Source organism: Cupressus sempervirens, chromosome 11 (genome assembly GCF_028749045.1).
Source record: "Cupressus sempervirens isolate cs-2001-9-10 chromosome 11, ASM2874904v1, whole genome shotgun sequence".
NCBI classification, from domain to species: Eukaryota; Viridiplantae; Streptophyta; class Pinopsida; order Cupressales; family Cupressaceae; genus Cupressus; species Cupressus sempervirens.
The window spans coordinates 224,067,377-224,094,679 of record NC_143128.1 but is presented as its reverse complement, the minus strand read 5'-3'; the positions used below and the strand labels follow the sequence as shown (position 1 = coordinate 224,094,679).

The following is a 27,303-nucleotide window of genomic DNA, read 5'->3' as shown; positions in this document are numbered from 1 at the left end:
TGATTAAACTCCAATCTGAATTACAACATGCTCTCGGTACAAGAAATTACAATTTCTAGTCCAGGTTATTATTTACAGTTTGCAACTCTTCTTTTTATAGAGGAGGCATTGCCTTCTTTAGAGATACTGAAATTTACAAGTTACAAACTAAGCTGAAAATATGATGACAGTTGCAATGATCAAAACCATGCTAAAAGAAAATAAGAAGAATCTAATCACAAGGAGGAATAGTTACAGACATAATGGAGAGAAATGAATATCCATTCAATGGAAATGAAGACACCGTGAGTGAAGTTACAACCTCCAGTCTAGGAAATACTCCTTCATATTCATTGAGTGTTAAAGCTGATGGACTCATTCCATTCCAAGCTGTCCAATGAACTTTTGAGTATTTATTTCTAACTGCCAATGGTGACCATCAAAAGTGCACCTACAGCAGCTGTTAAAGTTGGAAAATTCAGTTGCTACAGGTGGAACATGGGCAATTGCTACTAGCTGAAAGCAAACTTGATGGATTCCTTTTCATTTGTATCTGTGGGTATTTTAAACATTATGTGTTCTTCATTCACCATTAGTAATGCCAAACACATTCAAGCCATCAAATCATACTAATATATAGAGAGACAACCACAATAAAACTTTGAAGTTTAAACTAATTTACAGTATGCATATCCACCATTCATATAATATGTGCATGTACCAGCATAGTATGTGCCAAACAAGTGTGGATAGCACCAAAGGAAGGTGGTTTTAGGGAAGACTAAGTATCAGATGAGGGCCATTTCGAGGCCTCATCACCATCTATAGAAACTTTGATGGGAACACATCAGACAACTTTTGATATGATGAAATCATCGAAACTGCTATTTCCACTGATCCAATAGTCAGCAGTATATGGTGTACAGAATGCTACAGAATGGTCTGTGAGAAAATGCCTCAACATCATGAATTGCATGTTGTTTTGAAACTTCATGTTAAAGATTTTGTTTCAATACCTCAGACCTGTGGTAAAACTTTAAGGCAGGGTAATCACCTCCCAAGTGAGAGATATTGGCCGACACTGATTATAAAACTTCTGGTATCATCACTAGGTGGCTAGATCATTTTCGGACTGAAATAGGACCAATAATCTGTTTTTTAAACCTTCAGTGGAAAGTACTAATTCTGAGTGAAGCTTAAGTAATCAGAAGACCTGAAAGGAAATTTGGAAGTTACTCCACATGCTGGGATCAACTTATTTTGATTAAATTAGTGTAATGCAATTTTTCATCTTTATACTTCTAATAATAGCAAAGGTGCAATGCAATGCTGACATTAACCAGTAATATAATTATTTAGGACAGGCACTGATTTCTAAATGCAATATGGTTCAAGATGATGTTCATGTAACACCCTCCTAGATCATGTTTGGAAGAGGCCTGTAACATTCATAAGCTGTTATTTGTTGCCTCTCTCCCTCTCACTCTCTCTCTCTCTCTCTCTTAAATCTAGAAAAAATGGATAAATATAAATACCATCTATAAGAAATCTCTCAATTACTAGTGCTGTTTATAGAAGTCCAATACTTGGGTATTGTTGTGAGGTATTCACACCATCGCCCCATTGCAAATGGGGAACCCCTCTTTTCGTTTTAGCAGCAGTAGTTGTTGTCTTAGGTGCTTTTAGGTGGTTCTAGTTGGCAACTATTTTTAAGTCTCCATGTCAAGGAAGTGATTTTGAGCAATTTTAGTATGTTGGGAAGTCATGTATGTCTAGGGTATGAGCAAGAGTTGACCTAAGTCTGTCAATAATTTGGAGTTGAAACCAAGGGATTTAGGATGAAATTAGTTAAAACCTTTAGAAAATCGCTATTACAACTTCAATTTGATCTTGGAAAGCCAGGATAGATTGTGGATGGTTAGAATGTTGAAGGTGTGTTGAATCTTGAAAGTTGGCTAAGTCTGAATTTTTTTTGAAATCCTCCAAAATATAGAATTTTTATTATAACCCTATGAGGCTAAAAGCTATCTCAAACATCCTGATAGTATCTGTACAAATATAACTTAAGAAAGGAAATAAATGTAACTTATATTTAAACATAGTTACACCGCCCTGGAGGACGGTGGGACAAGTTGCCAAGACGGGGGGGCAGAGGGGCCTTGATTTGGGGACGGCGGCGGGTCGGCAGCAGGGGATGGGGGCGTGGTAGGAGGAGCAAGGGTGTATACACAATACATATGGTACTTAAAATGCTAGTTATAAAATGATGTACTACAATATAAGACTAAGTTACCAAATTCTCTCCAGCAACCCTCAAAGTCTGGTTCAATTCTGTACAAAGTCTGGTCCTTGTCAAATTCTGTCAGAGGAACCCAGGCAGAATTTGCAGCAAATTTTGAAGAATTTTCTAACTAGATCTGGGCTGAATTTGGTCTGGAACATTTTTTTTTGACTTTTAAAAATGTTTTTTTGTCCTCCAACCATATTGTGACCACTGAAAATGAGAATTTTCTTATAAAGGAAATCCAAATTGACAATAGGTGACATCTAAATTGATGATTATAGAGGAATGTCTTTAAGAAGATATATCTTTGAATCCAGGACTTCAAGATTTTATCTCAACTTTTAATATAGCCTAGTTAGAAATGCTCTAACCAATACAAAATTTAAAATTCAGATAACTGCACTTATCATTTGACAATTCTTTTCATTATCAAACTGTCCCTTTGATATGGAAATATCTTCCATGCATGTGACCAAGCAAGTGTATCAAGTTGTATGTATGGCTAAATCATGCAATTAATGTGCTATTGAGTTGAAACATAGATTTGGTTGTGTATTACGCTATGTTCCTTTACTATTGGCAGATTCGAGTATGGATTTATTTCTTGTTGCATATAAATATAAACACACATACATATTTTACAAAAATGTATGTTTATGTATAGATGAACCCAAAACGAATCCGCGCCCAAGCCCAAAAAATTTAGACAAATTTCAAACCTGCATCCGTACCAGAATCTGAACTGGCAACTTGTATATTTTATATAAAATGTAAACAACTTAAACATTGAACATCACATTGAAGTTTCGAACTCAAACATCATGATTCATGATCAAACAATGAACATTGAACATCAGCAAATGAAAGAGTGTCAAATTATATAGTTTTAAATTTATAATATATCCCATTATAACAAAAATAGAAACAAAAAAAATATTAAAATAATGCCTTCTTTTATATTTTGTAATTTGCCCCATCTTGTTGCTGCAGGAAATGTCCAAGCGTCCCCTCGCACCTAAAGGGGATGCGGCTGTGTTCCCCTGCACCCACAGGGGATGCAGGGACATCTCGCCGTCTTCAGCGGAGGTGGCGCTGCTCAAGACGCTGAGATGGCGTCCCCTTGTCTCGAGTGCATCCCCGTCTTGAGAGCAGCTCGGTTTTGGCAGGGAGGCACATCCCTGTTTTTCACTGTATTTAAATTTTAAATGTTATATTTGTAAAAATCCTCTCGCCCCTGAGCTGAAAAATGACAGACTGTTGAGATTGGGAGATCAGTTTGGGAGATTGGAGCTAATAGAGAGCTAAAAGATTAGAGTAGGCTAGCTAAGGGAGAGATTTGATCAATATTTTTCTATGTTGCTATCAAAGTTATTGACAATTCATTGTTGGTTTTTTCTGATTTCACAGTGAATTACATGATATCACTCTGAAGTGTTGCATGGTTTCCTCAAACCTTCACTTGGAGTAGGTTTCTTCTATGTTGAGATAGCTTAGTTGAATGAAAGTAATTGTGGATGTTGCTTGCTTGGCCTTAGTAAATCCGGGCCACTAGCCTCTTACTAATGGTAACAGTGCCTTGTGTAGTTAGCCAATGATTGTAAGCATCTAACTTCAATTAATATTCAATCTTTAATTTTATATCCATTTGATGGTATTGGCGAGGGAATATTGATTTGAAAACCATTCTGAGTGGTGCTCCTTAGAAGCTTACACCAAGTAGGTGGAGTCATTGATCAAGCTAATCTAGTGGAGTCCAAGTTCATCGATGGCTATTTCCATTCATAGTTAGAAATAGCAAAGATCAAAACTATATATTCATTGAACTTTGTGAAGCCAAACCTTTAGAAGTGCAAGAGTTGATATTAATTGAATGAATAGCATGGCCCCAACTGATTACCAGCAAATCACATTATTTCACTTAGTGAGTTTCCATAATTGAAAGGAACCTTGAAGTCATTTCATGATCTTACTTTGCAAGCTTAGCATGAGAGATGACCTTATGTAAAGAGAGGATTGAGTGTTTGATGTTTTTTCTTGATATTAAGTATTTGATTCTGCATGTTCTAGTGGAACAGAACTCACATCAACAAAAATTGGCATTAGAAGGAGGGCTCAATTGAATTTCATTCCTGGAATAACTTAGACAATCAGAGTGTTGCTGGCATGCATACCCTTTGTCATTACGCCAATAGAAGGTGCTTGAAGGAAGGCATGAATGAAGTTCATTCATGGTATTGTCAAAATGAATGGGCTTTCAAGTTAAATTTGAGATGAGAAGATCTCTCATAAAGTGAAAAAAATCCAAATAATTGAAAAATAAAAAACAGGCTTTCTAACTAGATAGGCAAGTTGATGTTCCGATTTGGTTTGCTTTGAACAAATGTTTGCATCTGCGTATAGACTGTCTCAACTTGCAGCATCAGGGCAGTGCTGGATACATACTACTGCTGATCATGAGGAGATGTATTCTTTGATATCTCTTTTGAGAGTGGACCTAGCATTGCAAGGAAGAATTTTGTTTTCACACATTTATGAACTCATGGCACTAGTCAATTGAGAAGTATAGTTTCTTGAGTTCAAAGAAAATATCAAGATGAAACCAAGAAGTGGGCATGAAACAATTTCTTGGTGTAGTGTTCATAACCTTTTACATTTAGAATCTACTTGTCCATCTTATCAAGGCACCATTGACTTAATCAAGCTCCAAATGGGCTGGTATGAGGAAATATCGATGGGAGGTGGCAAGCATTTCTTCCAGCTTTCAAGTTGGACACCAGAGAATGAAGAAAGCACCTATCACTCAAGCAGGGAATTAAAGGTTGAGGAAGTTAATGAGAACATCAGGAAAGCAATAGATGTTATCCAAGGGGAAATAATAGGCAAAGATCAACATCATGAAGAACTAGAGGGAGATCATCATAAATTTGAAGAAGTGATCCTAGGTGAACTTTCTCTCATGCTCCAAAGCTGAATTCTTGAGAATGAGTTGTACTCTTGGAGAAGAAGATAGTCAAGTGGACAAGTTGAACAAGGAACCCCAAGTAATCACGAATGAATCTTGATAAGAAAACCAATTTCACAAAGCATTACAAGACATCATTGCCAACTTATTCTTTGGCAGGGTGCTGAAGGATCTCAAGGAAGAAGTGGAACCATTGCCAATTGCATTTCAACACATACAAGTTGTGGTAAAATGATTCGCCATTAGCTTCGGCCTCCTGGGAAATTGCCCCTTTAGATTGCATTTGATGAACTCATGAGCAGGTTTGGTGATGGCCTTCCTTTCAGTTTTGAGGATTCCAAGATTAATGAGATTCTACATGAAGAATTGCAAGAAGTTCCTAAATGAAAATTGACATGCAACTCCATGGGAGAGGAAGATGGACTGTTCGGGTCAGTGCTACAGTGGGACTATGCATTTGACCAGCTTGGAGAGATATTCAATGGAGCACTTATCAAGGAGTCCTTGATTTTCGAGGATGCACTTAGTGATGTTCACAGCGATGCATAGTTCATGTTGTACAAAGACTGAAAAGGAATAAGGATCTCCGACAAAGTAACAAAAATGATTGATTCTAAGATTGTCCAATTGAAAGTCCAATATATATAACTGTATGTTCAAGTCTGATATAGACTGTTACTGTTTAGTACTACTTAAATGCTCAGGATTAATACGACAATTTATATGATGATCTTCAGATAAGACTGCAAGTTAAGGTAAGGTATAAACTTTGGTTCGAATGCAGATATATTAGTGAGTTTATTCACTGCAGAGAGTACTTGTCATTGCCGTTGGAATTGGTGATGTTCCTCCCACCAGCGATTATAATAAATAGAAGGGTCAAAAGTCATGTTCACATAGAGACATGACTCTACGTGGCTAAGTAATGTTCACATAGAGACATGACGCTACGTGGCTATTGCCATGTAGGGTCATGTCCCTACATGGGCATGACTCCCCAGTCAAACATAATATAAACATAATTAGTTAATGTCCCCAATCACATACAAGTTGCTGGTAGAGACATTTGCAAGTTACCCAATCATTATGAAGGGTGCCTAATCAAGGTAGGAATAATATCAGATTTATTCAAGAACAAGATTGAACTGATAAGGACTGAAGTAGTAAATCATATTAGATTGTTTATATATATATAAACACTCCCTCTTGGTGAGGGAGAATGAATCGTCAATATTCTCTCACTATAGTAATATTCTCTCAATATGTGCACTAGCATCAAAATCGTTGATGCCTAGCAGGGTTATCTGATTTCTGGCACTCTGAGAGAGCAACTTATTGTAGTCTATCAAAAAACAAGTAATTAGAATGTCATGATCTCTATCATGACAAGTATCATGAAATCCAGCACTCCAGGACAACAGTTTATTGTAGTCTATCATGATACATTTCTTATCATGACTTCTGGCACTCTGGGGCAACAACTTAATGATTTTATCATGATAACATGTCAAGCTATTGTTAAGATCATCACCTTACAATAGCAACCTTACAAATATATCAATGAAAGATCGTCTACTTTCATAACAGTCCACATATGAAAGATAGCAACTCTTTTAACATCAAAAATCTAAATGAATATGTATATATACAATTAAATATAACTGAGATTCATTCTCGAGAGTTACAATCACATTTTAATCATACCAAGTTTACCTCTAAAATGTTCCACTTTTGGTTTAGAGAGAGATTTAGTGAGTATATCTGCAGTTTGCTCATCAGTGCTTATGTAAACCAATATGATGACATTTCCGACCACCATATCTCTAATGTAGTCATAGGGAATCTCGATGTGCTTTGATCGGTTGTGGAATACTGGATTTACTGATACCTTTATACAAATCTGATTGTCACAATACATAATAGTAGGGTTCAGAAACTTCCCAAATAATCCAACTAGTAGCTTCCTTAACTATAGTGCTTCTTTGGCCCTCATAGAGGCTGCTATATATTCAGCTTCAATGGAACTCTGAGCAACTATTTACTGGTTTTGCTAAACCAAAATATCATAGCAGATCCAAGGCTAAAACAACATCCTGTAGTACTTTTACAATCAAAGGAACTGTCGGCTCAATCAGAATCTAAATACCCTTGTAGTTGAATCTCAACATGATCATGTTTTAGACCAAGTCCAATGGTACTAGGTAAGTATCTCGAGATGTGCTTGGCTGCCATGAGATGAATCTTCTTAGGTTTACACATGAATAGACTTAATGCATTTGTTGCATAACAAATATCAGGGCGAGTATTCACCAAGTACATTAAGGATCCGATTATCTTTCTATAGTATCAATTGCATCATTTTTAAGCTCATGAAGATTTGTTTCCATTGGTGTAGAAAAATGACTTATAGTCCATCATTCCAAATTTGGTCAAGATGTCAATAGTATATTTTCTTTGATTTATGAAAATGTAGTTCTCCTTTTGTCATACTTCTAGACCCAGAAAATAGTGCAAAAGTCCAAGATCTTTCATATCAAAATTAGACGCAAGATCTTGTTTGCATTTTACAATAAGATGATCCTCCTCTGTCATTAGTAAGTCATCAACATATAGAACAAGGATTAGCATATCACAATTTGATATTTGGAAATATATATTAAGATCAGCTTCACTTTTGGAGCATTCTAGTTTGGTAAGATAACAATGGTTCTGACAGAGGTGTATCGAGTAACTAGATTAAATGTCTCTTCATAATCAATTCCTAGCAACAAATTTGGCTTTGTGTTTTTCAATACTACCATCTGGTGCATGTTTGATTTTGAATAGCCATGTAGAGGAGACAACCGATTTGTCCTTAGGTCTAGGTACGATATCGCTGACATTAGTTTTTAATATAGATTGGTATTCTTCAATCATTGCATCTTTCCAAGTTTGGCATGTTAAGGCCTCTTCAACACTTGATGGTTCATATTTGATGAGTTCAGATATAAGGGCAACATAACATGAATAACTTCTAGTTTTCTTACTATCTCTAAAGATTTCATCAGGGTCTACATTGTTTTCTTCAATCATGTTTCTTGCCCGTAGTGGCTTTTTATTGTTGTTAGAGATTTCAACATTTCTAGTATTTGATGATAAGTGTTCATGATCTTCTGAGAAATTCTCCCTTTGATTCTCAACAATAGAGATTTCATCTAATTTTGTAGTTCCTTGTTTAATTCTTCAATGTTTTTAGAGAGGTTATATGTAGTACCTTCTTCAAATTTAACATCTTTGCTGATTTCAATAGTTCTTTGTCATGGAATGTAGACTCTGCTACCTTTGGAGGATTCACTATACCCAACAAATGTCTTTCTTCCCAAAGGAATCTAGTTTGAATCTCTTTTCTTTAGGGACTTGAATATATACAGCACAGCTAAAGATTCTCAAGAGACTTAAATTTGACTTGTTTCCTGTATAAGCTTCTTCAGGAGTTATATTTTCTAAGATTGAATGAGGACATCTTTTTTGGATGTATATTGTTGTATTTGAGGCTTCAACCAAGAATAAGATGTGAAGATTTTAATCATGCATCATGGCTTTAGCAGATTCAATTATAGTTATGTTTTTCCTTTCTACAACTCCATTCTGCTGTAGATTATAAGAAACTGTATATTCCCTCTTACTCCCAACAGAAGTGCATAACTCTTTAAAGTTCTTAGAATTGTATTCACCTTCATTGTCAGATCTTAGAGTTTGATTTTCTTCCCAGTTTGATTTTCGACTACTACCTTACACTCTTTGAATTTTGATAATACTTTGTTTGATTCCTTAAGCTTTAGGAAATAAATCCGAGTTTTCCTAGAGAAGTCATCGAATAAAATTACATAATCAAAGAAACCGCCTAGTGAAGGTACTGACATAGAACCGCACAAGTTAGTGTGAATAAATTCAAGCACAATGTTTTATTTATGTTCGCTATGAGGGAAAGATCGTTTGGTATTTTTTCCCAACGGACATCCCTTGCAAGTTCCAACATGATCAGATTTTAGACTAGGTAGACTGGTTACAATCTTTTCTACAGAGGGTAGAGCATGAAAAATGAAGGTGGCCTAGCCTTCTATGCCAAATTTCATTAAACTTCATGATTTAAGTCTTAAGTTTTGGAGGTTGCAAAGTTTATACAGACTTCCATCTCTAAAACCTACATTGATTGTGTTCTTAATATTCGAATTCTTAGGCCAAGATATAACTTCATCTTTTTGAAAGGTGATACGATACCATTGATTTGTTAGGCCCGAAATGGAAACTACGTTCCTTTTGATGCCAAGTACTAATAGTACATCTTTTAGTTGCAAAAAATCTGGTTTTCAGTTGTATTGAACAAGTCCCGAATCCTTTCACTGGATAGATGGAGCTATCCCCTATTGCCACTTCTTCAGTAGAGTGACCTTCAAAAGTTTCGAACTGGTCTCTAAATCTAGTTATGTGTTGAGATGCTCCACTATCTATTATCCAAGTGTTCTTGTTAGTGCTTAATTCACTTGATAAGGCTAAAAAGAATAGTGAGTTTTCTTCCTTGACTTCAGCTACGGCAGCTTGAATTTTCTTTCTTTCCAGGCAGTATTTGTGAGTGTGTCCAAATTTATCACACTTGTAGCATTGAACTTTAGACATATCTCTTTTCTTGTATGTTTGATAACTTTGATTACTCTTTACCCCTTTTTCACTTGAAGTGTCTTTTCTTTCCTCTACTGTTTGTGTTAGCTTGAAGGGCTTGTATTTCTCTCTCTTGATTTGGACTGATCCCTCTTGTAATCAATCTTGATTCCTCTTCTGTACAATCATTTTAAGTTGGTCAAAATTTGGCAATTCAGGTCGAGCACTAATTCCTCAAATAAAGGACTCCCAAGACATACGTAATCCTTTAAGAGCTATTAAGGATAACTCCTTATCATCTACCTTATTTCTAATGGTTGAAAGCTGATCTTTTAACTCTGTAATTCTCATGAAATAAGATGTAATAATCTCTCCTTTATTCATCTGGATGTACAGTAGTTGTTTCAAGGTCAGTAGTCTGCTAGTATTATTGATTTCAAATGTGTTTTGAATAGACGTGAACATCTCATAGGCGGTCTTTAGATTTGATATGGATGGGAGTATGTGATCTTTAACAGAATCTATGATAATTTTCATAGCTTTATTATTATGCCTTTTCCAAATTGTTTTATTTGGTTCATTTTCAGGAATTGTTTTATTTTCTTCCATGTATGCTTCTAATTCAAGTTCTCAAAGGATGATCATAATTCAAATTTTCCATGATACGAAGTTTGCAACACCTTTGGGTCTGTCCTCAAGCCTTACATGGTTCACCATGGTTGCAACTTAGAATTAATTTGAAAGGTTTGAAATTTGGGTGGTAAATAATTATTTAAACTCTATCAGTTAGGCTCTGATACCATGAACAGGAATAAGGATCTCTGACAGAGTAACAAAAATTATTGATTATAATATTGTGCAATTGAAAGTCTGATATATATAACTGTATGTTCAAGTCTGATATAGACTGTTACTGTTTAGTGCTATTTAATTGCTCAGGATTAATACCACAATTTATATGATGATCTTCAGATAAGACTGCAAGTTAAGGTAACGTATAAACTTTGGTTCGAATGCAGATATATTAGTGAGTTTATTTGCAGCAGAGAGTACTTGTCATTGCCGTTGGAATTGGTGATGTTCCTCTCAGCAGCGATTATAATAAATAGAAGGGTCAAAGTCATGTTCACGTAGAGACATGACTCTACATTGCTACTGCCACGTAGGGTCATGTCCCTACATGAACATGACTCCTCAGTCAAACATAATATAAACATAATTAGTTAATGTCCCCGATCACATACAAGTTGCTGGTAGAGACACTTGCAAGTTACCCGATCATTATGAAGGGTGCCCGATCAAGGTAGGAATAACATTGGGTCTATTCAAGAACAAGATCGAACTGATAAGGAATGCAGTAGTAAATCATATTAGATTGTTTATCAATTTGTGTAAGTGTATATATATATATATATATATATTTTATAATTCTGATTTACTACAGCCTTCAATCTGACTGAAGCTACACTTTAACAAAGACAAGCCTCTAAAAGCAATATTCCAAGGGCTTGATTTCATGATAGATCCTGCCATGACTACCTATGAGTTTGAAGTTGATGGCAGAGAGAGAATCCGCCACCACCTGTGACCTCTTGAAGTTGTGGCTGATCAACGAGGACTTGAAGAAGAGCTTACATTTGGAGCACATTAGGTTGTTTCCTTCCCTGGTTTTAATGTTAAAAGCAATGTTGCATGGGGACTGGAGTACTTGGGGTACTTAGGGTATCGGTATGGGTACAAGTATGGCTATTTTTCATAATAGGGAATGGGGGTACTTGGGTATGTCAAACTTTATTTTTAATTATACTTTTATATTTATAGAAAATCTAAATTTATGAGTCATGACAATGGTTTTTCAAATCAAGAATAATGATAAAGTTGGCAAATGTATTGCTTTCAGTTTCAGTTTTGCTATATGTTTGTAATAATAATATATGATATATGTTTAGATGCATAACAAAGAAGGCAGACTTTGAACATGAACAAGAAGATCATAAATCAAATAACAATGACATACTGCAAATGATAAACTTCTGACTTAAACAGTGATAAAGTTTATTTTTAATCAATATTGTATCAAACTTTCAAACTCATTAGGTATAGTATTAAGTTTGATAAACAACAAACTGATACACAAACAAAAATCTGAATTTTTTTTTCAGAAATCTTAATCAAGGTCCTTAGCTAAGATGATCTCCACCGAGTACCCGATACTTGGGTACATGGGTACGAGTACTAGGGGTGTGGATACGAGTAGTGATGGAAAACTCGCAGATTACTCGACGAGTATTTTAGTTGGGCGAGTAAAACCCAGGAAAAATCGCACAAAAAAAAACTCGGCTGCTGGAAAAAAAATTGGCGAGTTTTTACTAAAAACTTGGCAACTTTTGTTTAAAAACTCGCGGTTCAGGAAACCCGCGCCCAATGACGACTAAATAGGGCAAAAATCATTGTTTGTTGCATTTGTGTGGAGGGAAGAAGGTTTGGAGGCATTCTTAGCTGATTGCAAGTGATTCAAGGCAGATTTGAGTGGATTTTAGAGGATTCTAACCGGATTTAGAAGAGAAATTTCTTTCCAAGTATGTTCATTTTATCATAGTTTGAAATTTTTTTATAGTTTTAACAATATGTTCTATTGTTTTTGTTGTTTGTAAATGATTTCAAATCATTTAAAATCATTTTAACTCTATTCTTGAACTTTGAATCATTTGAAACCCTAGTTGTTCTAAACTTCTAGCTTCTAAGTTCTAACTTTGTTTATTCATTTTTCTATAAATTTATGTGTAGGGCAGTGGTCAAGCATTAAAAAAACATGACAAACCCGCAAGAAGAGTGGCCACAAACACCATGCCCATCTGGATATATAGGCACTCGGCCTAAAAATGCAAGAGATAAGGCATGGCGGTAGGCCTACGAAGCTCCAAATGATGTTGGGAAAGTGATATGCATTCCATGTGAGAGAATTATTTTTTGAGGCATAAACCGCCTCAAATACCTTGCAGGCATAAAGAAACATGATTCAAATCCTTGTCACAAGGTAACTGAAGAAGGAAAAAGATTCATCAATGCCCTACTTGTAGCTACTGAAGAGAAAAAATTGAATAGGGAGAGGGAGAAATTAGCTACGAGGGCAGCCATAGTTGAATCTGAAGGAGCTCCTTTTGATATGCAAGAAGAAGAAGAAGCACTTGAGAACATACTAGGATCTCTTCGTGGCACACGAATCCGCAAACAAAATGTCTCTTTTACCGGTTCCACTTCTTCTACAGGTCCTAGTTCTTCATCACCATCCACATCAGGGATAGGGAGTTATTTTGTGCCGAGGAACATACCTGGAGCACAGCCATCATTAGAGGGCACTGCATGGTTCAAAAAGGTGCATGAGCAAATTGATATTGCAGCATTTGATTTTTGGTTTTTCAACAATATCCTAATGAATGTGGCTGATAATCCCTATTGGGTCAATATGGTGAATGCAATTTCGAGCAAAGGGTACAAGCTGCCTAATCGCAAGGATATGAGTGGAAGGTTAGTATTTTACTATTTAGTAATTGTAAATAATTGTGATTCACTTTTTTATATTATACTTTATTACACCTAAATTTTGTAGGTTGCTTGACAAAGCGGTTGGTAGGGCAAGAGTATTGATAGAAGTCCTAAAGAAGGAGTGGAAGAAGTATGGCTGCACCATTTTATCTGATAGGTGGACAGATGGAAGAAGTAGAACCATTATTAATTTCTTGGTTGCTTGCAAAGATGATGTGGTGTTTTGGAAATCTGTTGATGCCTCCAACAAAGTGAAAAATGCACACACATTGGCTTTAATGTTGGAGAATGTTGTCATGGAGGTGGGATTAGAGAATGTGGTGCAAATAATCACAAATAATGCAGCGGCATATGTGAATCAATATGAATCATGAATGTAATGCTATGGTATTCAATTTAAATTTAATGTAATTTGTGAATACTAAATATGGAAAGTTTGTAACTAATTATTGATTTTTTGCTAATCTTTTAGGTAGAATCCTCCAAGAGAGGCATCCTACACTTTTTTGTTCACCTTGTGCAACACATGTCCTTGACCTTCTTTTGGAGGACATAGGAAAACTTGATTGGGTGAGTCTAGTTGTGGAAGATGCTAGGCGAGTCACCAAATATATCTATAATCACCCATGGGTTCTCAATTTGATGAGAAAGGCCACTAAAGGCAAAGACTTGATGAGATCTGCTATGACAAGGTTTGCAACGGTCTTCTTGATGTTGCAAAGTATTCTTGACCACATATTGGCTTTGAAACAAATGTTTGTGTGTGATGATTGGGTTGCTTCACCTTATTCAAAGAAGCCTAAAGGAGAGGCTGTGGTACAAATAGTCTTTGATGATAGTTTTTTTGCAAAGGCTAAGGAGATTGTGGAGGTAACTTCAACTTCAAGAATCAAAACATTATATTTTTAGTTTATTAAAGTTTCATTGTTAATTCATAACTTACTATGTTATTAACTAATTTGTATTTTTTCAAATTTCAAATGTAGATGTCTCTGCCCCTAGTTCTATTCTTGCGCATATATGATGGGCAACAATCCCCAATGTGAGGTCTTTATGAGGCCATGGATAGGGCCAAAGAGGCTGTTAGAAGTTACTATCATGGGGACAATCTCAAATTTGACCCCATTTGGGAAATAATTGATAGGAGGTGGAACAATATGCTCCACCAACCCATTCATGTAGCAGGCTACTTCCTCAACCCCAAATTCAGGTACTATGATAATATGATTGTCCTTGAAGTTGGGATTTTACTAAGACTTTATTTTACTTTACTTTTTAAGGTTGTGTAGTAAGACTTGATATCATTTTCTATTTGTTTTAGGGCTGATGATTTTTACTCAGATCCTAATGGAGAAGTCATGGAAGGTCTCTCTAAATGCATTGAGAGAATGATATCCAATGAAGCGGAGAGAGACCTTATTGTGACCGAACAACAAGTCTTTGTGGAATCGAGGGGTAATTTGTTCTCTTCTATGGTAGCAAAGAGAGCAAGATCTACTCAAGCACCAGGTAAAGTGTCAAACTTTAAAATTTTTGCTAATTGATAAGTTGTGTTTCTAATTCTAATTATCTTTTTTTATTGCTTTATAACTTTTTATATTTTGTTTTGCAGATTCTTGGTGGGCAAGTTGGGGTGGCAATACCCCCAATTTAAAGAAATTTGCTCTCAGAGTCCTATCCCAACCTTGTAGCTCATCTCATTGTGAGCGCAATTGGAGCTTATTTGAGTCCATCCACACAAAGAGAAGAAACAGAATGACTCACAAACGGCTTAATGACATTGTTTATGTGCACTATAATCTTAAGTTGCGCATAAAAAAGTCACAAAGTTCAGAACTACCTAGTCCACTTGATCTAGATGAGATAGATCCTTATTCTGATTGGACAGCACAGGAGCCAGGTCCATTGTTTACACCAGATGAGATCGCTGATTTGGAGAGGTAGGCCATGGAGGAGCATGCTGAAATTGATTTTCAGTTCACAATGGATGACATTTGAGGACGAGGATGAGGACGAGGACGATGATGATTCAGGCTCAAAGGATGAGGATGGGGCATTACCAGTGCCACATATAGGAGGAGATGCATCCTCTTCCAGGACATCGAGCCAGTCAATAGGGATGTCGAGCGAGGGGGCACAACCATAGAGTTCACAGTCACGCAGCTCACACCCTATCTCAGTGCGGGGCACTTCTGCTAGGACTAGACCCCCTCAGTTTCCTCCTAGTGCAAGTGGAAAGAGGAAGATGTGATTGTATTGATGTATTTAGACTTTTAATATTTACTTCTAGTTTGACAAATTGAAACTATTTACTATTTTGCTTCCTGCAATGAGCATTCCACATGAGAATGCAATTTTGTACGCACTATGCATTTATATATATCTAAACTTTGCTTGTTTCTTTTGTATTGTCTTTAATTAACTTATTAGATGCATCTTCTCATTAAATTTTGCAAAATAAATGTATTTTTAATTAAATTTCTGCGGTTTTTTAGGTTCCCAAGTTTTTCCCGAGTTTTCTTTTAAAATTGCCGAATTTTTCCTGATTAAACTTTTGGGGGGCTTGGCGAGTTTTTGCCTTTGGCAAGTTTTCCAACTATGGGTACGAGTGCTCCTGCAACCTTGGTTGAAAGTCATGATACTTTTTATTTTGATTTTGGAGATCTAGGAAAGACAACTTGTTTGTGGATTGACCATGGACAATATGAAACTCCTCAATTATTGATTTTGCATGATGAATTTCCTAAGTTTGAGTTTGAGGTGACATTTTTTTTGGAATACAAGGAGTTGACCAGATTGACAACCGCAACATAGGCCCTATGTTAGAAAGTAAAGTTCTCCAATATAATTGACAAAGTGGGAGCGAATCAGGTATATGCTTTAAATAGCTTTCTACCCAATTATGGATATTATTTACAATTCTTAAACTTGCATAAATCAGTAAACTAAAAAATAAAACCATGCACGACATAAACAAAGTCATATCACCATGATTTTGTTAACTAGGGAAACCCTGGCCAAGGGAAAACACTAGTGGGTATGGTACTCACAAAATGATCCACTAATCAAAAGTATCTTGTGAAAGATATTGACCCTGTTAGGAGTTGTTATTACAAATACAAAATACAAGCTAAGCCCACTGCCCAAACATGCATAGACAATTGTAAAAGTTATCTATAGAGTTAGGTACAAAAACCTTTGACTGTGCTTGATATCCTCTATATCCAATTAGTCCTTGTAGGTCTTCTTCACATATACAAAAGCTCTGCTCTATACATCAAGTTCACATCTATATCAATTGTACAAAGTGCACATATAAACATTATACCATTAAGATACAAAGCCGCCCTCAATAAACAAAAAGATTCTTCTTTATACCAAAACTTTAATCTGTCGGCCTTGTGCTTCCTTGCACTTTACCAAAATCTTGAAATTAATTTCTACCATGTAAGGGTTAACATCTACGATGTCGTCCCTACCTTGTTAAATAATTATGTTGTCAAGCCCAAATAATTCCTTAACCAAAAACTCATTATACTATCAATTGCTCTGTTCTGCGTTGTTGAACCTGCCTCTGAAAATCTTTCCAAAACTTAATAACATCTTTAGCGGCCTTAACCACATACTCTAAGGTGTCCATACTACCTTCCTCTAAGCCAGCATAACATAACATCTTCCAATAAAGCTCACCGAATAAATCTGTTTGTTTGTTCCCTGTTTACCAGCATTGCACTTGGACAATTTTTTAAGTATGCTAACTTCAAACTTATCCTTAAGTTTTGCCATCTCAAAATAGGTAATATATTGCCATAAATGACAACCCTTAAAACTACCCTTAGCCAAATTGCCAACACCCTGCTACTCCTGAACATTTTGAGAAACCATGTTAGATGAAGTGTATATATTGGTCTTTGGGTGTCATCCCTTTGGGATTCTTGAACATAGTTAGTGTAGGTTTGTCTTGAGCTACTTGGTTCAAGAGAGTTATAGTAGGTTTCCTTTCCGCTGGTTAGAGTAGATGCTTTGTTGAGCCTAGATTAATTTGCCTTGAGTCAACTGACTTGAGATCTATTAGTGGCTCAATCAGTTGTCTAGCTTAGTTTTCTTTAGGAGGTCATTTCTAGGTTTGCCTTGGGTCATTGGAACCAAGTGTTTTTCTTTAGTTACGTAGTCTTCTTTGGTTTAGGGGTCTGTTGAGTGAGTTAGAGGTATTCACATTTGCAAGAAAGATGGAGGCATTAGACAACACACTCTGGTATTTTCCCAATGGATTCATTTGGCTGGTTTCTTGGATATCTTGGTGAGGTTCTCATGAATTGGAGATTGGATTCCTAATAGCCTTATCTTGCAATAAGGAATTTCTCTAAATTTTGATTGGATCATGGTTGTGTTTTGAGTTCTAAGTCTTTTAATTACAACATTTTACTCACACTTAATTGCTCCAAGTTCTTTGGTTGTTTTCAAAGTGAAGTGGGACTAGTGAAAATCATAAACCTACTTTAGCATCACTGTGGTTTTTCCAAACCGCTTATGGGTTTCAATGCTTGTAAGCCAAACAAAGGTTTGAAAAGAAAATAAAAGAAAAGTGATATCAAAAAGATAGAAAAGAAAGAAAATGCAAGAAAAAGAAAAAAGAAACAATGAAAAATGAAATGGTTTAGTTATGGGTGTACGAATATCTCTATGGTTCTACTAAATAAAAATTACTAAAGGTAGAGCGTTGTTTGTGGTTGATCACAGTGATAACCTCGTCGGGGTTATGGATGCCTGACTAGCAGTTAGGCTCTATCGAGAAAGCTTTTGGAGTAAGGATATCAAAACAGCTAAGTCCAATGGATCAAAGAAGCTTTCTAGGTTCTTGTTAAGTGGGGAATAAATCATTTGCACATGTGTGTAATTAAGGATGAAGACTTTTAGCTCAATTTGTGGTTTATCCCTTTTAAGTGCATTTCATAGCGATTTGATAGGTGAAAGTATAATCGATTGAAATTTTTGGGTTCATTGCAAGTTTTATCCTTGAAATGTTCAGGAACATTTCATTGGGTGGGTGCTAGATGTCATGAGGTTTTCACACCATCGCCCTATTGCAAATGAGGACCCCCTATTTTTGTTTTAGTTGCAATAAGAGTAGTTGTCTTAGGTGCTTTCAAGTGGTTTAGTTAGCAACGATTTTCAAGTCTTCAAGTCGTGGAAATGATGTTGAGTAATTGGGAAGTCATGTTTATCTAGAGTGTGAGCAAGAATTGAGCTAAGTCTATCATAAATTTGGAGTTGAAACCAAGGGATTTATGATAAAATGAGTTTAAACCTTTAGAAAATCCCTATTCCAACTTCAATTTGATCTTAGAAAGCCAAAATGGATTGTGGAAGGTTAGAATGCTAAAGAGGTGTTGAGTCCTAAAATTTGCCTAAGTCTAGAAATTTTTGAAAACCCCCAAAATCTAGAATCTTTATTATAGCTCCTACGAGGCAAAAACATATCTCAAATATCCCAATAGTATTTATATAAATATAACTTAGTATAGAAAAGAATCTTATTCTTAAATATTATATTTGTATAAATCCTCCCGGTACCGAGCTGCAAAATGGCAAAGTGTTGAGATTGGGACATTAGAGCTAGTAGAGAGTAAGGAGATTGGAGTAGGCTAGCCAAGGCAAAGATGTGATCAAATTGTTACTATGATGTTATCAAAGTAATTGACAATTCATTGTTGATTTTTCATAGCAAAATACTTGATATTGCTTTGAAGTATTGCATGGTTTCCTCGATCTTTTACTTAAAGTAGGTTTCTTTTATGTTGAAGTAGCTTAGTTGAATGAAAGAAATTATGGATGTTGCTCGCTTGACTCGAACAAATCCGAGCCAATAGCCTCTTGCTGATGGTAAGAGTGCCTTGTGTAGTTATGCAATGACTGTAAGCACTTAACTTCAATTAATATTTAATCTTTAGTTTTCCTGCTTGCATCCATTTGATGGCATTGGAGAGGGAGTACTGATTTTGAAAACCATTTGAGTGTTCCTTGGAAGCTTGCACTAGGTGGGTGGAGTCGCTGATCAAGCTACACCTAGTAGAGTCCAAGTTCATCAATGGTTATTTCCATATGTTTTTAGAAATAGCAATAAAAGTTAAGTATGAGTTGAAAATCAAAATTAGACTTCCATTGCACATTGTAAAGTGATACCTTTAGAAGTGCAAGAGTTGAGATTCATTGAATGAATAGCGTAAGTCCCCTAACTCATTAGCAGCAAATCAGATTATTTCATTGAGCGAGTTTCCACAATTGAAAAGAACCTTGAAGTCATTTCATGATCTTACCTTGCAAACTTAGCATGAGAGATGACCTTATATCAAGAGGTGATTGAGTGTTTGATGTTTCTCACCAGAACATTAGTATTTGATTCTGCATGTTGTAGTAGAACAAAAACCACATCAACAAGTATCAAAGGTACTACAAAAGCTAAAAGGAAAACAAGTCCTTCAAGATATGTCTGCATCCCTCAAATCTACACTAGAAATAGGACCAATCACGATGAATTGGCTGCATTAATTATAACAACTGTTTGACAAGTGTAACCAGTGATCATTCACAGGATGATATCTCTTGGACAGTTTACAAAGCTTAAAAGATTATTAGATAACAATTGGCGGGTTGAAAACTTTTTAACAAATACAATCTGATTGAGTCAAATTCACTTCCTTCAAAAGAACTGTTAACACATTTCCCATTAGAACAAACCATACAAATTCTGACAATGAAAAATGGCTACTTTTGTATGACCAGAGCCATGTTAAAATCCTTTAGTGTAAAATACACGGACAAGTTAAACAAGCTTCTTTTGTGTGCAGTTATCAAGGGAAACAATTATGATCATTGTATATTACACAGTTTTTTAATGTATACCAAGTAGGTCTTTAAATGAAAAAAAAATTGTATTGCTTATTGCATCTGTTGATGGACTTTTTTCAGAAGTTCAAGAAGCAATGCATCTCTCTCTATCATCAATTAGAGCAAACTAATTATCAAAATATTTATCAACTTGTTCACTAACACATGAATTTTATGAGTTTGTGAAGGCAATTCCCTCAACACCAGATAGTTCCAGAAGAAAGCCCTCGTTGGCTTTTGCTTCAACCCTTAGAAAGAATGATGCTAATCAGTGAAGGCCAAGTTGCTACTTGGTTTGCATCAATTACTACCAGATGATGACACATGCAGATGTACATACAAAAAAATTGAAGATGATTAAGTCAAGCTAAAGCAGTCTGACAAATTTGATGCAGAGGCATGCTGCAAGCATTTCCTAAAAAACACACTGCAAGGATGTAGATTGGATACCCATAAAATATTGATTTACCAGCCAACAACCAATTGTTCTACAAGTTAAATAGTTTAACAAGCCAGTTTAAATAAATACCTTTTATTTTGCATTGCAAAAAAGTTTTGAAAGAGATGGAAAAGAAAGAATTGTTATTAATAAACAATTATTACCATTTATTCTAGTTTAGTACTTACTGAGCTCAAGAAAGCCTTTTGCTTTATTATAAAGGCAGCTTTTAAACAACAGCAATAGGAGAATGCGAGGAAGCCTCAAAGACTAATGCTATCATTCTAAGCAGATATGTTAGAACTAAATCTGCAAGAGACAACATCTGGTATCAGCTTCATTGTAGCATCTAAGCTCAGAACCAGTGTTCTAGTTATCTGGTCATCTATTTATATTGAACAACACAAATTGGCACTGCTTCCACATCCACTGAGCCATGTTTCATGAATGTGAAGCCACGTCAATCCGTTTGGAGCATCAGGCTGCCAAGTAAAAATTAGCACTGTCACATAATCTTAAAAAATTTAAACCACTATATTTCCACATATGCATACAAACATTACCTTTTCTTTTAACAAAGCTGATGTTAGACAGCAACGCCGTTCCTTTTCTGCAGTTTCAATATAAATGAGATTAGCAAAAAGAAGGACAGGAATAAATTAGACAAACATGAAATACTTCACAGCAGTTTCATTGCCCTATCAATAATCATTGATTTATTAAAGCTTTAAAACAGAGAGAAAAAGAGAGAGGCATCAAACTTATAGCATCAAAAAAGGATAAAATTCAAAAAAAAATTCTAGTTGTGGCAAAATTCAAAATGAGATTTCATTTGATTTAAAAGGAAGAGGGATATTTGATAAACTCACCAATTAGCTCCCATTTATCAAACTTTACAAGCCAAATATCTGAGGCAAGTTTCATGGGACGAATCTTATCAATCCAAGTTCTAAAATTATTTCCTTTCTGGTCTCCATAACATTGTCTTAAAACATCAATGCCCGTGAAGAGGTTTTCTTCAACACCCCATGGATGCACCAAGCTGCAGTTTGGATCCTGCCAGGCAGTTCTCAATTATGAGGGCATAAATCTGGACAACATTGTAAATGTATTAACATTATTTAAATAAAATGACACATTATCCTCTCAAAACAGAAAAAATATCTAGGATTTCCTATTGATTATATATTTTAATATAATTCTTTTTCAAATCTTTGTTCATATTCACTTGTCATCTTGAGGAAGCTTTCCTTTAAAATCTGAAAGAAACAATAAGTGAAATTTTGATGATCAACAGAAAAATGATTCTGGTAGCACAACATGTTCTCTCCGAAGAATTTTTTTGTATTCTTTTAAAGATCTAAATCCTTCCCCATAATTTATTATTTGGTTCGGTATTCATTTGCCAAGTTCACACAGGTTTGGTTTCAAAGTTGAGAAGGGCTACAAGTCAAAGTTGCTGATCAAATCAAAAGACATTAGCAGTTGAAGTAAAAATTTGGTCAAGCAGGTCATAATCTAGTTGCTTGTAGTCATCCCACAGATGTTCATTGTAAGCTTTATAGTGAATTTCCCTGTGCATTAACAATATGATGGGTGCAACTATATACTATTCCCCAATAAAAATAGTTTATTACATTAACACTTACAATTGCACATTTTAGTCGATCAAAAATGTCATTTGAATCTGCAACTTCTGCACGGCGCCATTTCTCACACAATAGATGGAACTCAACAACCTCATGACCAAGGGAAAAGTATTTTGGCGAAGTTTGAGAGTGGCCAACTATATCTCGGGGAGAAACATTGGGGTTTAAATTAAAGTGTTGCATGGCTTGGATGATGCCTGCAGCGCATCTTTCACTTGCATGGATAATTTTGGGATTGTCCTTTGCATTTTCTGCGTACCATTGTAATAATTCTTCTTGTGCATTACTGACCTGCATCCAAGTTTGGATAATAGAAGATGGAAAAAAATTAACCAAGAATAGTCCTAAAGAAGGTATTCGAAGCAGCTGAAAGGGAAAAAGAAGAAAAGAGAAAAGAAGATCAAGAGTGGAAAAACACTGCACTTCATAATGATGAGAACAAACGTACCATGACTCCATAGACATCTGCAACACTGAATAATTCTGCATCATTGCCAGAATCACCGCAGACAAGCGTATTCAAAGGTGATTTACCTTCAGTATTGAATTTCTTCAGCAAATAGGCTAAAGCCTGTCCTTTTCCGGCACCTTGTGGCAGTATGTCTAGATCAATGCCACCACTATATATGATCTTGACATCCAGCTGTCAAATGATAAACTTAAAAACTATCGAACATATCTAAGGCCCATCTTTATGTAAAACTGCCTAATAAACATAAAAATCTATTTACTAAACTATCATCAATTGTAAATTGTTAATCCCATCAACACTGAATGGAAATACGTAGAAGACTGCAGTTTCTAATCTCTGTCACATTTTAACAGATCAAATCATTGAGAAACCAAATTCAACCTTAATCAAAATCTTAGAAGATTTAAATATGCAGTTAGCTTATAATATGTTACCCGTCGTTCTTCTAGCCGTTTAGAAAGTACGTGAATCACTTCAGGAGCATGTTCCTTCTCAATATAAAAGCTTACTTTGTGGGGTCTTTGCTCTGTTTCTACCTGTCAAAATCTCAACCCAAATGAGCATGTCACCATGAATATTACTGCTGGAGTCAATAATGCTTTACATCTATATCTACTTTGCCATGTAGACCATGTCCCGTTTCCTTTTTGACAAATGCAATTCCTAAATTTGGTAAGCTATTATCCCAAAAGACAACAGCACTTATCTTGCTGTATAGTCTGCTGAACAAAGATTGTTTTATTAAATTAGTAAAAACTGTGTAAAATTTTTCCAATCATCCTGATGATGGATCATGGAGTTTAATACAAAACATTCATTCAGAAAATCTTATATGGTTCTTAGACGAAGCATGTTAACTCATTTACATGGACTGTCAGAGTATCATGTCTCTAAATAATGTTTTACCTGAAATTTGAGGTGAGGAATCTTAGCAGCTTCTTCAACCACGATGCCTCTATCCCACCCTTGGTTCAGCCATTCCTCCCACCCTTTGTCAGGGACCATTTCATCTCCATATGTTATCTCAGTGCCTACAGACATTATGGTAATGTCAGGAGTCAGCATTGGCTTCTCTTTCCTCAGCTCTCTATAGAGTGTTGGAGATCTTCCAGTAGAGAAAACCAGCAGGGAATCATGCCTGTAGTCTGCTTCCCATAATGCATCAAAACGGAGCAAGGATATGTTTTCTGGATCGTGATGATCCACCTATTGAAAACAACATCATGAATACAGATTCATCAAATAATACAACTGATGTCTCTAATTACATATCCAGTTCTTTTATCATTCAGATATAAAAGGACAGAGTTGGCTCGAGTAAATTGGTAGATGCAAACAAAAAGACCTATAAGTGTCAAGTCTGTATTCAACAACTACTGTTGATTTACTCTTAAAGATATAGTTCTTTTTAATTTTAAATGATACTGATAACAGGCTAAAAGGAAGTAGAAAACAAACTTATGAAATCATAAGTTTTGAATAATTAAAATTTCAGGCTATATTATCTCAGTAAAGCAATGTCCTAATCTAGTAAGCAATCCTTACCAGCGAATTGATTGACTTGAACAGAATATCACTTCTGCAGATAATTGGCAACTTTTGTAGTGCTACAAAGGCAATCAAACAAAAAAAAGTGAGGTATTGATGTGATTGATTCAACGGTATGGCTTGGCAAATGCAGGGCTTCAGAAGGTCAGAGTCACAAATTCAAACTATAGGCAATATGACAGACAAGAACGTTTTACACGTGTATTTTGTAGATGCCTAGGAGCCAGGTGCTTTTGAAATTTTCTTTCAATTTCAATTCAATCGGATTCTATGTACTTCTTTCTCTTTAAGGAGCAGTCATTGCTTAGGACAACACCCATTTAAAATTTCATCGCTGTAAGCCACGTGTGCTCATTTGTAATCACAGTCATTATTTGAAAGCTTCAGAATGTGAAGTTATAATCCTTTGAAGATTCAATCTCTCAATGTGAGGAATAGTTCAAATTGATTTTCGGTGAAAACGTAATCTCATCAGAGGTTGAAAAGTGTAGTCAATCAAAATCATCACTTGTTCCTCTCTCCTATGCAGAGATCTGGGTTTTCTAAAGTCTAACATAGTCTAATGATATGTTGAGAATTTCTACAAGATTGCAGGAATGGAAAATAGTATCTGAGCCTCTTTTTGAGGATATTAGGCAGGCTTTAATAGACAAAACAAACCGAGTATAAAATATTTTCTGCATATTGAGACAAAAGAATTTGGTCCTAATTTTCAGTATTGTACTGTGGTTAGCCAATCAGCTAGATGAAGCATTATGACCATTTTCAGGATGCAATATTCACATAGATATATGGGAAAGACTTGTAGTACTTTGTGTGTTCATCATGGTACTTCAAAGAATGAATTATTTCATAACACGATGATTTCTGGCAAAAAATATAGTTCACTTGGTCAAGGGACGTATCAATTGCAGGGCCAATGGGGGAAAGCTTTGAAAATTTGGTATTTTGTTATAGTTGAGTTCAAACTCAAATTTCTCAGTTTGGTACACATCCACCTAGTTCCTAATTACAGCTCCTGATGCTGACTGAAAGTGGCAAATTTTGTTGCTCCTTGCCATTTTTCTGCAATGTGCTCAGAACTATACTCTAAATTGAGAAGCTTAGATTTAAAATCATGCATCTTGAAGATGAAGCTGACCTAAACGATCCTGATTCAAATTCATACAAGAACTTTACATATCTGCTAAGAGTGTGAGAAATTCTCTGGTTACAGGTAGCGAGCTCTTTGATATGGAAGCTTCTGTTTTAATAAGATTCTCCACTATAAATTGAATCCGTACTTCTAAAAGTTTCCCACGATCCATAAATATGGAATCATATGACTGCCGATCGTAAAGAGAACTCCCTAGAGATAGGTCAGTATATGATATGAACCACTAGCTAAAGAGTTGAAGCTAAAAGAAGGAATAAATTTTCCTTTGCTGCAAAACCATGAAACAAATGAAACTAAAAATGAAGAATTGATAGAAAGTAGACTCCAATCTAGGCAACCTGAAGGTATGCTGATATACATACGCTAAAGTCCTTTAAAATAATCTACATATGAAATCAATGGGATACTTTTACACAAGGTTTTATCACTTCCATCAGCTATCATTAAGACATCTGCAAACTGTGAGGACTATTCTGTTTGCATTGCTAATTTTTTGTTATCGCTCTTTTCATAATGGACAATGCTTATGAATCTGTGATAGTACATGTAAGCTTTATCCTTGTGTGTGGTATGAGGGTAGGTTAGGCAATATTGTCCATGGAGGACTTGCAGTTCTTATTGTGTGTTGAAGATGAACATTCGGAAAAAATTGATGCCTAATTGACAAATTGTCCAATGAGGAAATGAAGATTTCTGCTCAGATACCATTTACAAGAAAACTATACTCAAGCGACCATTTATATTTTGGAGAAAATAACCAAGGAAATGTTCCCAATTGAGAGACTACCATCTATGACCGCTCAAAGTTTCCTTTCCAGAATTTCCACATTCTGATGTTTGAGATGGAAGATCCATCTTTTATAGGCTCTGCGGTATTGTACTTTGGTAGGAAAGCCCTGGCAATAGAATTGAAACACTAGGGCCAGGGATAGGATCTTATTTTAGTGTTCTTCTTCTGAACCTGACTAGCTCAAGTGAAAAAAGATGAGAGAATATTAATACTACATCTGTGAGCGTGTACTAATTTGGAAGATTGATATATTAAATTTCCTTTAAGATAACAACCGAAAATGTAACACTTCTTTTAGGTTATATAGTGACATTACAGTACCTGTGTGCTTTAATTTCCCTTCTGCGAGCGAAGAACCGAAGAGGGAAATAGTGCGAACTTCCAATGATCTATACAAAAAGTCTTTTGATTTTCAGATTACACAATCCCAACTTCTATTCGTCTACATAATGCAACCTAAACTCTTATGACTTTTAAGTTTCATAAAGTACCATTGTAATGAAAAAGTATGAAGCAAAACCCCATCCGAGGTGAATAGACAAAGATCCCAGCAGATACTTTAAAAAAATCACAAAACAAATAAAATCTTCAAGTCAACAGATTCAAATCTTTTAAACATGCAAAATTCTGTCGAATTTGGGTACCGACAATAAACGCATGATTGATTGGATCATAAAGTCCTATACAAGCTCTGCGAATTTTGATTTTGCATTGCGTATAGGTATTTTCAATGCATTGCTATGCACATTTATTCCCGAATTCAAATCTGAGGAGAATTGTGAGCGCCCAACCGAATAAAAGGAAAATTTAAGCTAAAAAACTCACACACCATGGTATTGTCGAGGTCTGACACAATCATAAGACGGGGGCATTCCTTCGATCCTTCCATCCTTGACTTCTGCAGATAATGAGCAGTCGATTAAAGAAATCTTGATTCAGTGCAAGTCCACAC

The 27,303-nt window shown here is 35.6% G+C and overlaps 1 protein-coding gene across 2 annotated transcripts; it reads right to left on the bottom strand.

Annotated features, from left to right (window-relative positions):
* LOC149528970 (sucrose-phosphatase 1-like) lies at positions 1 to 27,303 on the bottom strand. 2 transcript variants are annotated; one of them, XR_016359138.1, is made up of 9 exons: positions 27,181 to 27,303; positions 23,764 to 24,063; positions 23,292 to 23,393; positions 22,834 to 23,028; positions 22,386 to 22,676; positions 21,606 to 21,792; positions 21,300 to 21,346; positions 20,925 to 21,218; positions 1 to 439 (listed from the first exon to the last, which is right to left on the bottom strand). XR_016359138.1 is itself a non-coding variant. In XM_089811299.1 (8 exons), the coding sequence occupies exons 1-8, from the start codon at positions 27,238 to 27,240 to the stop codon at positions 21,126 to 21,128; spliced, it is 1,275 nt and encodes a 424-aa protein (XP_089667425.1). In that variant the 5' UTR covers positions 27,241 to 27,303; the 3' UTR covers positions 20,851 to 21,125. The 2 variants fall into 2 exon arrangements, 1 of the variants encoding a protein (XP_089667425.1); XM_089811299.1 differs by lacking the exon at positions 1 to 439 and having other exon boundaries at positions 20,851 to 21,218.

What these genes read in the sequence shown, in the direction of transcription:
- LOC149528970 (XM_089811299.1), bottom strand. Translation starts at nt 27,240, where the DNA reads ATGGAAGGATCGAAGGAATGCCCCCGTCTTATGATTGTGTCAGACCTC. An exon ending in CAGATGTCTATGGAGTCATG is followed by an intron (nt 22,677 to 22,833) that starts GTACGTTTGTTC and finishes ACTTGGATGCAG; the next exon opens with GTCAGTAATGCACAAGAAGA. An exon ending in ATCGACTAAAATGTGCAATT is followed by an intron (nt 21,793 to 22,385) that starts GTAAGTGTTAAT and finishes ACTGCCTGGCAG; the next exon opens with GATCCAAACTGCAGCTTGGT.